The 15,141-nt window shown below is 51.0% G+C and overlaps 6 protein-coding genes across 6 annotated transcripts; 5 read left to right on the forward strand and 1 right to left on the reverse strand.

The window, feature by feature from the left end:
- Window positions 1–1,211: 1,211 nt before the first annotated feature.
- On the forward strand, window positions 1,212–2,311 carry COCSADRAFT_297237 (uncharacterized protein). Its single transcript, XM_007699659.1, has one exon. It carries the CDS (start codon window positions 1,336–1,338, stop codon window positions 2,197–2,199), a length of 864 nt encoding a protein of 287 aa, XP_007697849.1. The 5' UTR covers window positions 1,212–1,335; the 3' UTR covers window positions 2,200–2,311.
- A 399-nt stretch (window positions 2,312–2,710) lies between these two features.
- COCSADRAFT_297241 (uncharacterized protein) lies at window positions 2,711–3,086 on the reverse strand. The gene has a single exon (XM_007699660.1). It carries the CDS (start codon window positions 3,063–3,065, stop codon window positions 2,841–2,843), a length of 225 nt encoding a protein of 74 aa, XP_007697850.1. The 5' UTR covers window positions 3,066–3,086; the 3' UTR covers window positions 2,711–2,840.
- A 1,740-nt stretch (window positions 3,087–4,826) lies between these two features.
- Window positions 4,827–7,152, forward strand: COCSADRAFT_137840 (uncharacterized protein). The gene is made up of 4 exons (XM_007699661.1): window positions 4,827–5,197; window positions 5,323–5,651; window positions 5,704–6,295; window positions 6,348–7,152. Exons 1-4 carry the CDS (start codon window positions 5,128–5,130, stop codon window positions 6,923–6,925), a joined length of 1,569 nt encoding a protein of 522 aa, XP_007697851.1. The 5' UTR covers window positions 4,827–5,127; the 3' UTR covers window positions 6,926–7,152.
- Window positions 7,153–8,619: 1,467 nt separating this feature from the next.
- On the forward strand, window positions 8,620–9,861 carry COCSADRAFT_297283 (uncharacterized protein). Its single transcript, XM_007699662.1, has 3 exons — window positions 8,620–8,668; window positions 8,731–9,793; window positions 9,846–9,861. Exons 2-3 carry the CDS (start codon window positions 8,841–8,843, stop codon window positions 9,850–9,852), a joined length of 960 nt encoding a protein of 319 aa, XP_007697852.1. The 5' UTR covers window positions 8,620–8,668; window positions 8,731–8,840; the 3' UTR covers window positions 9,853–9,861.
- Window positions 9,862–10,267: 406 nt separating this feature from the next.
- COCSADRAFT_34894 (uncharacterized protein) lies at window positions 10,268–11,540 on the forward strand. The gene is made up of 5 exons (XM_007699329.1): window positions 10,268–10,308; window positions 10,368–10,407; window positions 10,465–10,494; window positions 10,636–10,866; window positions 10,977–11,540. The coding sequence occupies exons 1-5, from the start codon at window positions 10,274–10,276 to the stop codon at window positions 11,076–11,078; spliced, it is 438 nt and encodes a 145-aa protein (XP_007697519.1). The 5' UTR covers window positions 10,268–10,273; the 3' UTR covers window positions 11,079–11,540.
- On the forward strand, window positions 11,537–14,985 carry COCSADRAFT_34896 (uncharacterized protein). Its single transcript, XM_007699330.1, has 3 exons — window positions 11,537–13,508; window positions 13,559–14,739; window positions 14,793–14,985. The coding sequence occupies exons 1-3, from the start codon at window positions 11,699–11,701 to the stop codon at window positions 14,874–14,876; spliced, it is 3,075 nt and encodes a 1,024-aa protein (XP_007697520.1). The 5' UTR covers window positions 11,537–11,698; the 3' UTR covers window positions 14,877–14,985.
- Window positions 14,986–15,141: the final 156 nt, after the last annotated feature.

Raw genomic sequence — 15,141 nt, forward strand, 5'->3', positions numbered from 1 at the left:
TCGAAAAGATGCCCTTCACTGACTGTCTTTGTTACTCACAGTTACTACAGAGCGGTGTGTTTCAATCTCGAGGTTATGGGCGTTTGAGTTGTGGTTGTGGTCTTTCAACATTGCATGCGATGTAAAGTTAACTCAGTGAACAGATTCAAAGGGCTCGCAGTCACAAAGACACGTCTTTCACTGGACACAGTTCCTTGCAGATCGGTGGTAGATTCCCATGACCACACGACGTGCTGCGAGACAGCCTCACCGCTCTAGTAGCAAACATGAAAAAGCGGTTTTGCAAATCAACTAGCGTTCAGGTAAGAGCGTCTCGGATGGCTGGAGGCGGGCGCAACGTGCGGAAGATACGCTAAGCAAAGCGGAATTTCAGGGTCCTAATGGGAACGTCGTCGGTATGTGCCATATGACCACCGTCTTTGGCTTGGCCACTGTGGAGTTGGGCAGCATTCCCCGCCCCCTTATGTTCTGAAACAAAGGTATACCGAGGGGGTTCTCATACATTCTCGAGGCCGAATGTATTCCCGTTGAATTGCGAAAGTGCCATTGATTCCATCTTTTTTCAGACTGAGGAACAGATAACCGAAAGCGACGGCCTGAACACGATGCCTGATCGTGAAATCGAGAGATCAACAACAAGCCTGGATAGCAGGATGCTTGGCTAGTCGATACTCATGATGTTACTCTGCCGTCAAAATCGAAAAGCCATGACTTGATGGTGCAGCCACCGTGGTCTAAGGGCCCTGGAAGCGTTGGAGTGCGCCATACTAGACTGTCAAAACGACCGCTAGGGTTGCCGTTTTGGATCTCGTGATATGAACGGCGCACGCGCTTTTTGACTTTGTGGAGACTCTGCGGGGAAAACTGAAGTGTGACGAGCGCACATGGCGGAGAGGTGGAGGGATAGTGGAGAGTCAGTGCTGAGATGGATTTCTCTCTCCAGCGTTTGACATACTCTCGTCGGCGTCGTGCATGGGGTGTGGATTCCATAAGTAACTAGTGGGTATTACGCACATGGATGTTCCTTCTAGAAAGAATCGTGTCTGGTGACAGGAGCGGTGAGGTCACATGTCGTAAGGAAAGCGGCGAAGATCACATGGAGTGTAGCTTCGGATTTTGGTACTGGTACAGTTTTAACTCCGACAACTCATAGCCACAAATGACATCATTGTTGCTCTCGCCACTTCTGTGTGGCACAAACGATGCAGTCACTATTACATACCTACGTACCTGAAGCAAGTTCCAAGTTCGAGTTTATCGCAGTGATTGATATTTTCAATTTCTCGTTATAGACACATCTACACCTAAGATATCCCAACACTCCCTCTAAACATCATGGCAACCTCGCAGCATCCAAACGAGCCCCCTCCCAGCTACGAAGCCGCCATCTTCGACGCAGACCCTTCGCCTGGCATTCGTCGCGTTTCTACGGACGGTCCCGCAGCGCGTACCGAGCGCAATGGCATTCCGCCCGACCGAAGGCGTTCTATGGAGGACTTGATGCGCGAGCTACCTCCTGGCTGGATCCGATCATTTGACGAACAGACTCAGCATCAATTCTTTGTAGACACGCGAGCAAACCCTCCACGGAGTATATGGACGCACCCGTACGACGATGAAGAGTACCTCAACACACTCAGTCCAGAAGAGCGCAAAAAGCACACTCGCATGCACAAGACAATGACAATGGAGGATCTTGCTGCTGAAGACTCAGATACTGAAGACCACCTCCCACCACGACCGACATCCAAGGGTAAAGGCGCTGCTGCGCCTGGTGCACCAACAGGCATTCACAAGTTCTCCAGGAGACTCAAGGACAAGATAACAGGCCAGACGCATGAAGAGCGCGAAAAAGCACGTCAACGTCGCGCAGAGGAGGAACGTCAAGCATATCTTCAGCATATGCGCACACGACAAGCAATCATTCGCGCCATGGAGACAGGGGAGCCGCAACTAATAGGAAAAGACCGACAGGGCAGGGATGTGTACATTGAACCACCTCATGGACGCTATGCACCAAGTGGAGCATACGGATACAACCCATATGGCCCACGTCAGTACTACAATCCCGGTATGAGATATATGCGTCCAGCTACACCCTACGGCAGGCCTTATGGTTACGGCTACGGGGGCGGTGCTGGACTCCCTCTTGCGGCTGGACTTTTGGGTGGTACTTTGCTGGGCACTGCGTTGTTCTAGGCTTTGGCGAGAGACCTACACTACAGTTGAGGCGTGGGCGAGGACGCATCAGTCGGCAGTTGATTCGACAAAAGCAAAGCTGATGATGAAACCTTTTTTTCCTTTTATCAACCCTGTATTCTAAGATTCCCCTGCAGTAATACCCTACCAAAACAAGATTACTACCATGCAGCTCTTGGGCCTTAACGTGTACTTGCCTGATAATGCCCACTGACGGCATTCTTCAAAAGCAACTCTGTTTTGAGGCTGAATTTTGCATGTGAGCCAGGATCCCATTTGCATCAGCCCCAGTGATGTTAGTGTGGGCTTTGAAGTGTGGGGTGAATGCGCTTCCGCCTGATTGGATTAGAGAGAGATTGAGAGATTGTCGTGGCCGCCCCATCTACAAGGTTCAGATTAGGTATTGGGCGTCAAGAAAACTTGAGCAATATGACGGCCTTGACTCTTGAATTTTCCCCTTTGCCCAGGATTGGCGGCATGTAAATAGGCGTACGCGGAGTGAAGTGGGGAGGCCGGGGTACTACCAGCAATCGGAGTGTTTGTGATACTGGTGGCCAGACGTTATTTCGTATACGAAACGCCGAATCCAAATTTGGATCATCGTGGAGATTTTTGCTGCTGTCAGATCTCCACGTAGTTGGTCAGCGGCCAAAAGCTGACACGTTACGTTCAATAATGTTGGGCGAGAGATAGCCAGGTTGCTGGGGCACTTTGATTTCGTACAACGAGCGTGGAGTATTCCTTGTAGACCCCCCATGCCCGTAGAAGAGTGAGACAATAGGAATGAAGGAGACAACGCACTGCTGGTATCGCCATACTACAAACCGGAATTGGGGATTGGGAGTGTGGAGTTTCACAAGGAACATTGCTGGAAAGGGCACATGCCATTTGAAGGGCAAACTAACAGCTAGTAGGACGAAAGCGGTTCAGACACGAAGCTATCTGTGTAAGACCTGTCATTGGCTCAAGGTCAGCAAAGTCAGCTGGGAATGGTAGTAAGAGAAATGATAGGGTAGCCCGATGCGCCAATGATGCGATCCAAGGTTACTCTAAACCCACAGTCAGGGCTCCGAAGCCGGGAGTACGGCCATTGGGCCGGCGGGTTCTGGAATCTTTCGAAAACGTGGTGGAATTGCACAAAGCACGATACGTAGAGATAACCACCATCCCACATTACAATGACGCCGATATAGGACACAAGAATAATCAATGCAACGGGGATAGTCGCGTGTGAGCCGGCAGTCCCGCAGTCCCGAGCCCCAAGTTGAGCTTCCCCACGCTTTGTGAACCTGAGGCGTCGCCGCCGTGCGGGCTCGTGGAGAGGTCGACACAGCCCCACTCTCTCGCTTCTAGCGAGACTCACATGCTTTCACGACAGTTTACCGACAAGAGCTGCCGAATGGGTACGAAACGTGGAAGAAAGACTGGTCCGCAGCCGAACCTGCTGTAGACGTACACACATATATAGTACATACAATATGTATGTACTATGTATGTCGCGGTGGCCAGGGTTGTTGTGCAAAAGAATACTACGAGGGCTTCAGCTGCTCGTGGCATTCTTCTAGTGTTGCTGACTGTTCAAGATAGCGACAGGGAATCATGGGATATGTAATTGCTTGTGCAAAGGCGCGCCACTGCCGGCCAGGAGATATGACAGGCGTTCCTGGGCAGATCGATGTAAGCTACGCAATAGGGTTTCTTCCTGAGGCGGCAAGAGAACCGGCTCACTGGAACCAAGAATGGCGACAGCCTGGATGACCGAATGGCGGGATCTGGACACTACATATGTACTGTAAGTACATGCAGCACATGCAGTAGGAGATGAGAACTGTCGGTCTAGTACAACGGTGAGCGCGGTCGTGTCTGGTACCAGCGACACAGGGCCGTCTCTGTGCTTAACGGCAGGCGATTTGCTGACATGTCGGCCGTCCGGCAGGGCGTGCGTGCACGGCGTAGCGCCAAAGAGGGCTGCCGAGTATTCACAAGCTGGGTTTCATGAAGGTTTGTTGGGCGCCGGCGATTTGGGCAACTACTGGCAGGAAGGAAACCATGTCGCGCGACCGACGCAATTGCGAAGCTGTACTGTTACCGGCTGTGTCTAAAATGAGGCATCCTCGGGCTTATCGCATGGATTGACGAGTGGCATCACCACTCTTGTTCAGGGACGGGAGGGCGTCTGTGGGCGTCGTCGCGATCGCGTCGCAGGGGACGGCCGGGTTCAGGCAGGAGGCCGAATGGAGCTAGCCGCCTATCGCTCCGATGTGAGCCGTGATTGGGCGCCGTTGGATGCTTATCTCTGGCATGAAATGCAATTGACACAACACAACATGGAGCCTCCCACTCGCCAAGCACTCCCGCCCCCAGACATGGCGGACAATGCCTCTCGTGGCTGTGAGAAATCATTCTGAGTCGCCGACAAAGAGCCACAGTGCGAGGCTGTCCTTCCCAGCATCCGCAATGCTGCCGCTAGGTGGGTGTTGGTCCCATTATCTAACCCGCCCCGTCACGCTTCCGCTCGCGGCGAGATAAGGCCAAACGCCTACCATGACGCAGCTCGACATCGACCGGCAAAAAAAGCGATCAAGCTCTGGATCTGACGCGAACCCCACGGCGGTCGCGCGCCTGTGGGTTGATGTACCCTCGTCTATTTTGCCTCGAGTGCTGGTCCGTGGACCAGGATAGATAAGAGTAGCACAGTCAGCCCTTCATCCATAAAGGCCCCGGCGCAACCATTGTAATCTACAGTAGGGTTTCCGGTTCCTCCCTGGTGCTCCCGTATATTACTGGTACTGATCCAGCCTTTATATTCTCTGTTCATTTCCTCTCCATACGCCCTGTTTGTGAGACAGCTCTTCCCTCCGCCTGCCTCTCCAAGACCCCCCTTGATATCCTTACCACTTGGGCGGTTTCCCAGCAAACTCCGTAGCCATGTCGCACTCATGGATCGGCGCTCCCGCCGAATTCAATGGGACCGATGCCGTTACTGGTGGTGATTCTGGTGAGTTTAAGTCTCCATGTACCACCATTAAGCACGTGCCGCGCCCGACACCCGTGTTGCGCGCAACACACTGTGCAATCAAGGTCATAACATACCAGCAAGCATACTAATATGTATATTTGTAGTCACCGAGAATCTCAACCAATGGTACCAGCCGGGTGATCAGGCCTATATCCTCGTGGCTTCGGCTATGGTGTTGATCATGGTTCCTGGTCTAGCTTTCCTCTACTCCGGTCTTGCTCGCAGAAAGTCCGCCCTCTCCCTCATCTGGGCGTGCATGTTCTCCGCCTCCGTCATCACCTTCCAATGGTACTTTTGGGGATACTCGCTCGCGTTCGGCCCCTCCACAAATGGCTTCATCGGCAACCTCGACAAGTTTGGTCTCAAGGGCGTACTCGGTGCCCCTAGCCAGGGTAGTCCTCTGATTCCCGAGTTGCTGTACTCTTTCTACCAGGTACGGCAGATTTCATCATACCTCACAAGTGATATGCTAACCAGGCCCATAGCTACAATTCTGCGCTGTCACTGCTGCTATTATTGTCGGTTGCGTGGCTGAGCGCGGTCGCTTGATCCCCATGATGGTCTTCATCTGGCTTTGGGCCACGATCGTATACTGCCCCGTCGCTTACTGGGCCTGGAACGCAAACGGCTGGTTCTTCAAATGGGGTGGCCTGGACTATGCTGGTGGTGGTCCTGTCGAGATCGTGTCTGGATGTACCGCCTTGGCATACTCCATGATTCTCGGACGCCGCCAGGAAAAAATGATGCTCAACTTCCGCCCCCACAACGTCTCTTTGATCACTCTCGGAACCGTATTCCTATGGTTTGGTTGGTTGGGCTTCAACGGCGGCTCTGCTTTCGGTGCCAACCTCCGCGCTGTCATGGCCTGCTGGAACAGCAACCTTACTGCTATGTTTGCTGCCATGACCTGGGTTATTCTTGATTGGCGTCTTGCTCGCAAGTGGTCCATGGTTGGCTGGTGCTCAGGTACCATTTCTGGACTTGTCGCTGCTACTCCCGCCTCTGGTTTCATCCCTCCATGGGCCAGCGTTGTCCTCGGTATTACCACCGGCATTGTCGCTAACTTTGCCACAAAGAGTAAGCCAAACACCAAACATTAATTTTACGTCATTTGCTAACATCCCTGTAGTCAAGTTCTGGATCAAGATCGACGATTCTCTCGATGTGTTCGCTGAGCACGGCGTCGCTGGCATGTGGGGACTGTTCTTCAACGGCATTTTTGGTGCCAACTACATCATTGGTCTTGACGGCGTCAACAACGGACTGACCGCTGGTGCCATTACTGGCGACGCGCCCGCTGTCTACAAGCAGATTGCTTATATTGTCGCTTGTACCGCTTACTCCTTCGTCGTCAGCGCTATCCTCGCTTTTGTCATCGACAAGATTCCTGGTCTGAAGCTTCGCGCGTCCGAAGAGGCCGAGCTTCTTGGTATGGATGACGACCAACTTGGCGAGTTCGCCTACGACTACGTCGAGGTCCGCCGTGACTACCTTGCGTGGACCCCTGCCAAGGGTGATCCCCTCGATGGTGAGCACTCGGTGCCTCAAGGAGAACGCCACGGTATTCCCCAGCACAGCCAGATGCTCGAGGGCAAGGCGCCCTCAGAGAATTCCAGCCATGACCACGACCATACTGGCATTGGTGGTGACAGGCATGCTGTTGCCATGGGCCCCGAGCACAACAACGAAAAGCAGGTCAAGACCTAAGCTTTTGTATTTGTATTGATCTGGATTTTGTTGCTTTCGACTTTGTAAAGTCAAATTGTTTCGAGATACCACCTGTGCTCTGGTCTTTGCGCTGAGCTTTTTGTTTTATTTTTCTAGATGTTTGAACTGGTCTTTTTCTTTTACAAATGTAGTGTACATAATTCAAGAACGAGCTCATTATTGAATTTCCAAATCGGCCCTTTGCCCCTGCCTTTGTCAGACTTTCGATGCACGCTGCTCAAGCAACGTCCCTGCTAAATTGCACGTACGAGGAGGCTGTGCTCACCCAGCGCAACCTTATCAGCCCAAGAACAAGAGACCTGCCGATTCGTCCGGTGAATGATATATCTTCCGCTGCCAAGCCTACTCGCAGTGTCAATGCTTATCTTCTCCCACTCCTCCACATGGATGATCACCCATGCCTGGGCCCTATCATGTCGCTGCACCCAGACCCCGTCGTGTAGATGATGTCAATCTACCGCGATAGGCTTGCAGCTAATCACAATAGCTGATACTAGGCATCGAATCCTTTCAAGGACGATGATTATTAGTTCACATGCACAGATACACATACTTACAGTAGTATACACACCATACCAATAGCGATATCACGATCTCCTTGTTGTGCCAAGAAAGTATCATTACATGCTACATGCGCTTCACCTGCCGTCGGGTTTCTGCTTACTGTTCCTATACGCGCGTCTTTGCTCCCATGCATCTTTTCTTTCAACATCGATCCATAGTAAGGCCAGCTACAGCGCTCCATAACGCTTACTACTAGGAAGTTCTAATTGGTAACCAAAGCGGAATTCCGGGCTGTTACAAAAAGTACATACTTCATCCATCCCGGAATCGCTTTTTTTAGGGCACTGTTTCCAAGGAGTCTGCGTGGGCTAGTATGCGTCAGTACTATGGGAGCGCATGCAGGGTGGGATGCAGAGTGGGAGAGAATTTCATTGATCCCACAGGTGGGAATGGCTTTCGTGTCCTCCAAGACAATATCGGGGCTATGAAACATGTTCTCGGTAAGAAATGTCTTGGGTGCGTTCCACGCGTTCGGGAATGCATGTGGGGCGAACCTAGTACGAGTCGTTGTCGTTGTTATTGTAAAGAGCACGTGACAATGGGAGCGCACCCTATGCGTTGCAGCCCGCCATGATCTTTCCGCAACACTCCATTTTTAGCCAAGTAATCACGTCACTGCACCGAGATGTGGTGAAACCCTAGACTTGCGTTGCATCAAGTTGGATGAGAATATACACCCATGCAACAAATATAAGCGAGTTTGCGTGCCAGCGCAGATGTAAGGTTTATTAAGTGCTCCTAACCGCCTAGGGAGTCACGCCGGCTTGCGACACAAAACAGCTTGGCCGATAGCGTGATTTCAATCCGGAATAGAAACATTGTACCTCGCTGATACACACAAGCACTTAGAGGCAGAAATAAACTCAGGATACTAGGGTGGGTGTTGCGTGTTTGTGCGCCTTCTAAACAAAGCACATGTGTGTTCGAAGATGATGCAGCTGACACTCGAATGGCTTCTCTTGACAAAGAACCGCTGTTGCACCACCGGAATATGGTGCTACTTGATGACAACAAAGATTTGTTATCGAACCCGTCTTTATCCACTATCCAGTTGTCGCCTCTCAATTCTTTGCAGGAGAACAATCGTCTTGAAACCCATGACAGGATGTGATCGGCGTGTTGGTTTTAGAAGAGACACGCTCTCCTTAACAGCAAGAAGTAAACATCTCTGTCAGTCCCCATCTTTTGCAAATCTTCCTAACAAGCATACCACAATTTAGATTGCCCTCGCTTTTGAAGATTTTTCTTGTGTTCGCAGTGTTGCAAGACACACTTCCAGAGACAAGCAGTTACTTTGTCAAACGCCCGACCCACCATATCAGATTTCAAGATGCGAAGCTCTCTGAGAATATCCCCAGCGCCTTTTAAATCTTCTTTCTTGTCGATTCCACCATCGCCCTTCTCACCACGTATGCCCTTCACGCCCACAGCACCATTCCAACAATCAGTTCAGAAAGAGAGCCAGCAAAGTTCAAAAACGGGCACAAATTCTACGGCAGATTTACCACCAACTCCTTTACCTTGGACATGGACATGTCACCAGTGTCATTGTAGCTACCGTTTGAATGTCACAAGACGTTGCTTACAAGATGGACATTATTATTGTAGCGGCACAACCACTGTAAAGGCATGGCGACAATCAACCCATGTACGACGTACAAGGAAACATGGTGCCTGTAATAGCGAGTTTGACTATTCTGGCTGGAAGAACTGGAGCAGATGGCGAAGAGACGGTCCCAGGAATAAAGCCGCTCTGGCCACTGGCTCGCCCGCTGGCAAAGAAGATGGAGATGTTATGACAAAGAAGAAAGACTGCTGGAATACGTGTGACTACCCATCCGAGTGCAAATGGGGAAAGAAATTCGGCATACATACGCCTGTAGAAACCGGCTTCCCGGTTGTTGAAGCTGATGCCAAACCAGCACTCAATTCTTCTGCCAATACGACCTCAAAAGGGACTTCCAGGGCTGAGAACTATGAGGACGTCAAGACGCTGAGAAAGAATGGGACTCTGAATCTTTGGACTGCTCTAGTAGCGAGCGTAGAGAGGAGGAAGAACGGTAGTGGACGTATTTCTTCACCACTTTCTGTTATTACACAAGGAGAGATGGCGAGAAAAAGAGCTGGCAAGACCGCTTTATCACCCCAAGAAGGCAGAGACAATGTGATCATGGCCGCCACAGACTTATCGGTTCTGGGCACCACAAGTGACTCAGCTCTATCCGATAGCTCTGATTCTTCAACAGCCGGAGGCTCTCTCAAACCCTTACTGAGTAGGAGGAGGTATCGTCGCACGGCCTCTTCTCCCAAGACACGCGCTAACAGCGATGCGAAGCGTGTGAAAGTGACCTATACATCAACATCCGACACACACGGTATTTTGGGCGATTTGGGGGTATTAGATAGCGATTTTGCGCCGTTGACGAGAGTGCAGAGTAGATATAGTGGGTATCAGACCTGCTACGTATGAGGCCGATCATACCCTGTTCAGCCATACTGGTATAGTTTTCTAGATAGCTTTACTAAGTTCAATATTAATGTAATATAGTATCACCCCAAGTCTGCAAAACAGGAGCCAAAATCAACTCCACAACGTGATATCTGCGGCTAAAAGTGGACTCGTGCCCGCCGAAGACGTGATGCAGGGATCCGTTACTAGCGCATTGACCATGTACACTTACGGAGTCTTGATCCCTCTGAGCCGCGGTCCCTGTCACACCTCTTTCAGCGCGCCGAGCCTATTACTAGAGGCACATTGCGAATATGGTGCTCTCGTTCATCCTCATACAGAATCGGCAGTATGTTTGCATCGTGCTACCTGATGTCTGTTTTGGTGCTAACAGGCGGAACTGCAAAGGGGAAAGACACGGCTAGCCAAGTGGTATGCGCCATATAGTGTAAGTTGCATTACAAAGCAAGTAGGGAAGAGAAGACACTTGCTAACAAACTCATAGGATGATGAAAAAGTTAAGCTGAAAGGCGAGGTACGCAACAGTTCCACGATTGACTCTGTAGTCTCGCACTTCCCCTTCGACCGCTTCTTGATAAAACGCCCATCTTGCACGCCCACTCGAATACCTATCGCATATACAAGATACTTCTGAAGTAGCTCACAGTTATGGCAGGTACATCGCCTAATTGCACCGCGAGACCAAAAACACCAGTCCAACTTCGTCGAGTTCCGCAACATGTCCAAGATCGTGTACCGTCGATATGCCGGCCTCTTTTTCTGCGCGTGCGTTGATACAAACGATAACGAGCTGGCGTACCTGGAGGCTATACATTTCTTCGTCGAGGTGCTAGATGCCTTCTTTGGGAATGTGTGTGAGCTGGACTTGGTATTTAACTTTTACAAGGTACGTGGGTACAACAAGCTACGGATGGATGATGTTGGGAAGCATTGTTCAGGGGCGATACGACAATGTCAATAGGCGGGCAAAAGTCGAACGATTGACAATGATTATAGGTCTATGCGATCCTCGACGAGGTGTTTCTTGCGGGCGAGATTGAAGAGACGAGTAAACAGGTCGTATTGACGCGGCTGGCGCATCTCGATAAGCTGGAATAAAGGACAAAATATGAGGAGTTCGGCATGTCTTTTTCTTCGCTTGAAACAGAATTGTGACGGTTATCAGAGCCGGGGTTTTGGAAAGCTAGACAGGATCACGAAGAAGAGTGGTAGCATCCGTGGACGTCGAGGATCCATAGCAATGGTGCAAGAAGACAATACGCCTGGTCTGGCTCCCGCGGATAATGAAGCGTGACGCAATCGCATGGGACGATGCTTGTTGGCAAACCTAAATGCGTGGTGGTTTGAGGGTTCCTGCATACCCGTAGAATACTATCACTTCACTCGATTGAAGCACTAGGTATCGCTTCTCCTCCGGTAGTTAATTAAAATCGTCTGCATGGGTAACACGCGACCGTCAGGCTGTACCTTGGTCTTGCATGTGAGGAAGCGCGCACGGACGTAATTGTATGGAAAGCATAGGGCCAGAAAATAGACAGATCATCAATCTTGATTCCCGATATCTGTCCCTTCGTCCGCGCCGAATTCCCAGAGAATGCTTTCCCCGTGATATATCGCTAATAGTGCTCCGTGTCCTGTTGCCCCCAGCCACACGCTTAATCTGCCTCGAACCATCTCGTTTGTCGACTCGAGCGTAGCATCCCCGCGCTATCGCGACCATGTCCGGATACCCTATGCATCAGGCTCCTGGTGCGAGCTATCCCAACCCGAACGGTGCGGACATGCAAGATGAACAGAACAAGTGGCGACCGCCAGTTGCGGCGGCTCCTCCTGGCTACTCTCAGACCGGAAGCCCAGCGATGCCTCAAGCCCCGAATCAATATGCAGGTGCGCCCGCGCAGTACGGCACGCCGGTGCAGCAGGAGTCATATTTCCCACACCAGCAGGCACCGCAGGCCTATTCACAGTATCAGGGCGACGAGGATGTCAACAACTTGGCAGGACAGATGGGTGCAGTCGGGTTAGGCGGGGACCAAGTGGCACAGCCAAAGCATAAGAAGAAGAACAGACATGCATACCACAACATCGAGGGCCCTGGAGGAAGCCAACAGGCTTTCAATGGCATGTCACCAAATGGCACACCCGCACAGTTCAACAACCAGAACTCGCCTCAAGTTGGTGGAGCGCAATGGATGGAACCTCAGGTCACCCCCGCTATGAGCCAGTTTCCCGCACCAGCGAACCCAGTTTTCAGTCCTGGGGCTCAGGCATCTCCCATGCAGTATGCTGCGAGAACAACGGCATCGCCGCATCAACCAGGTGGAGCGGCTGTAGGATCGGCACAGGGACGTGTGGACCCCGAACAGATACCCAGTGTACCGAAGTCGCGAGATGCGCCAGCCAAATACTATCTGGACCACGTATATCCTACTATGGAGCACCACCTACCTCCTCCGGCTACTGTTCCCTTTGTGTCTTTTGACCAGGGCAATTCCTCGCCCAAGTACGCACGCTTAACGCTGAATAGTATACCACTTACTGCACAGGCACTTGCTGCAACTTCTTTACCACTAGGCATGATCTTGCAACCACTGGCTGCTCAGCAGGAAGGTGAACAGCCAATTCCGGTACTAGACTTTGGCGAGACGGGACCACCAAGATGCACAAGGTGTCGAGCTTACATGAATCCGTTTGTGCAGTTCAAATCTGGTGGCAATAAGTTTGTGTGCAATCTTTGCAGTTATCCCAATGATGTCCCCGGGGAGTACTTTTCACCTACAGATATGGCTGGTATACGGATAGACCGGCTGCAACGACCTGAACTTACCCTCGGTACGGTCGACTTCATGGTACCAAAGGAATACTGGTCCAAAGAACCTGTCGGTTTACGATGGCTATTCTTGATTGATGTCACTTCTGAGGCTGTGAACCGCGGCTTTTTGTATGGTTTCTGCGAGGGGATCTTGAGCGCTCTGTATGGTGAATCAAGAGGTGAGGCAGAAGGGACAGAAGCCACGAGCCGGATACCGAAGGGTGCGAAGGTCGGCATCGTGACCTTTGACAAGGAGATGCACTTCTACAATCTCAGCCCCAACCTGACTAGTGCTCAGATGCTGGTCATGTCAGATCTTGAAGACCCCTTTCTGCCATTCAGCGAAGGCTTGTTTGTCGATCCTGTGGAGTCAAAGAGCGTCATCACCTCGCTTCTCACGAATTTACCAAACATGTTCTCTGAAGTCCATCATCCTGAACCGGCTCTCCTTCCTACTTTGAACTCTGCACTACAAGCACTATCAGCAACGGGTGGAAAGATAGTGTGCTCTTTGGCCGCACTGCCTACCTGGGGTCCTGGCCGACTTGTATTTCGCGAAGATGGCAACCAACTCAACACCGACGCTGAGAAGAAGCTATTTCAAACCGAGCATCCTGGTTTCAAAAAGGTTGCCGAGAAGATGGTACAAAATGGTATCGGCGTCGACTTTTTCCTTGCTGCGCCCAGTGGAGGATATTTGGACATTGCAACAATAGGTGGGTGATATCATTATCGGCTTGTAACTGCTACTAATTATCATGGATAGGTCATGTATCTGCTGCAACAGGCGGAGAAGTCTTCTATTACCCAAACTTCCATTCGCCCAGGGATCTGCTTAGATTTTCCAAAGAGGTCCAGCATACGGTCACGCGAGAAACCGGATATCAAGCGCTGATGAAGGTTCGATGCTCGACTGGTCTGCAGGTCTCTGCCTACCACGGCAACTTCTACCACCACACATTCGGAGCCGACTTGGAGTTTGGAGTCATTGATTCAGACAAGGCTATTGGGGTGATGTTTAGCTATGATGGCAAGCTAGATCCCAAGCTCGATGCGCACTTCCAGAGTGCACTCCTATACACAGCTGCAAATGGTGAGCGTCGAGTAAGGTGTAGCAACATCGTAGCCAGTGTTAGTGCAAACACTGGTGAGTGCATGAAGTTTGTCGACCAGGATGCAGTGGTGAATATCATTGCCAAGGAAGCTGCTGCTCGTATGACCGAGAAGAACCTGAAGGAGATCAGGGGAGCTCTGACGGAGAAGACGGTCGACATTCTTTCTGGTTACAGGAAGAACTTCTCAGGCAACAATCCTCCTGGTCAACTCGTACTACCGGAGAACCTCAAAGAATTCAGCATGTATATTCTTGGTTTGATCAAATCACGCGCCTTCAAGGGTGGTAAGGAGCCCACGGACAGGAGGGTCCATGACATGCGGATGCTCAAATCAATGGGGCCTCTGGAGCTGTCATTGTATCTTTACCCACGAATCATCGCAATTCACAACCTCGACGCTGGCGATGGATTTGCGAACGAAAAGGGTCATCTGGTCATGCCTGAGTGTACACGAGCATCCTTCTCCAAGTTCGAAGAGGGTGGTGCGTACATTGTTGATAACGGTCAAGTATGTCTGCTGTGGCTGCACTCACAAGTCTCGCCCAATTTGCTTGAAGACCTCTTCGGAGAGGGCAACAATAGCCTTAAAGTACTGGATCCATTCCAGTCTTCACTCCCAATTCTCGAAACCCATCTCAATGCGCAAGTACGAAACATCCTGCAGTATCTCGCCACCACGCGCGGCTCCAAAGCTCTTACGATTCAGCTTGCGCGACAAGGTCTGGACGGATCAGAGTACGAGTTTGCCCGGTTGCTTTACGAGGACCGAAACAATGAGGCGCAAAGCTATGTTGACTGGCTTGTGCATGTTCACAGGCATATCCAGTTAGAGGTACTTTGATCTTGCGGTAACTTTGCTGACCAGTTCCACTAACCATTGTACAGCTTGCAGGACAGCGACCCAAGAAAGATGATCTAGCTGACGTAGGATCGACTTTTGTCGGGTTGCGAACACCGTACTGGGGCTAAAAGTGTTGCTGGGCGTCGATGAGTATGTATTGCATAGCGAAGGTAGGAGCGTGGCGCATTCGGTTGTTGCGAGATAGGAATATGTAATTTGATAAAATCTTCATTACGATTCTTTTACTTCTATCTCTTAGACAGTGTGTTGTTTTTGCTTGGATGTTCGCTGTGCTGTCTTAAGACCCATCAACACGTGACCGTCGGAGAAACTGGTACACCGTCGTTAGCGCCATCTCGCTTAGGATCTTCCGCCCACTGGACCAAAACAGCC

This window comes from Bipolaris sorokiniana (genome assembly GCF_000338995.1).
Source record: "Bipolaris sorokiniana ND90Pr unplaced genomic scaffold COCSAscaffold_4, whole genome shotgun sequence".
Lineage (NCBI taxonomy): Eukaryota > Fungi > Ascomycota > Dothideomycetes > Pleosporales > Pleosporaceae > Bipolaris > Bipolaris sorokiniana.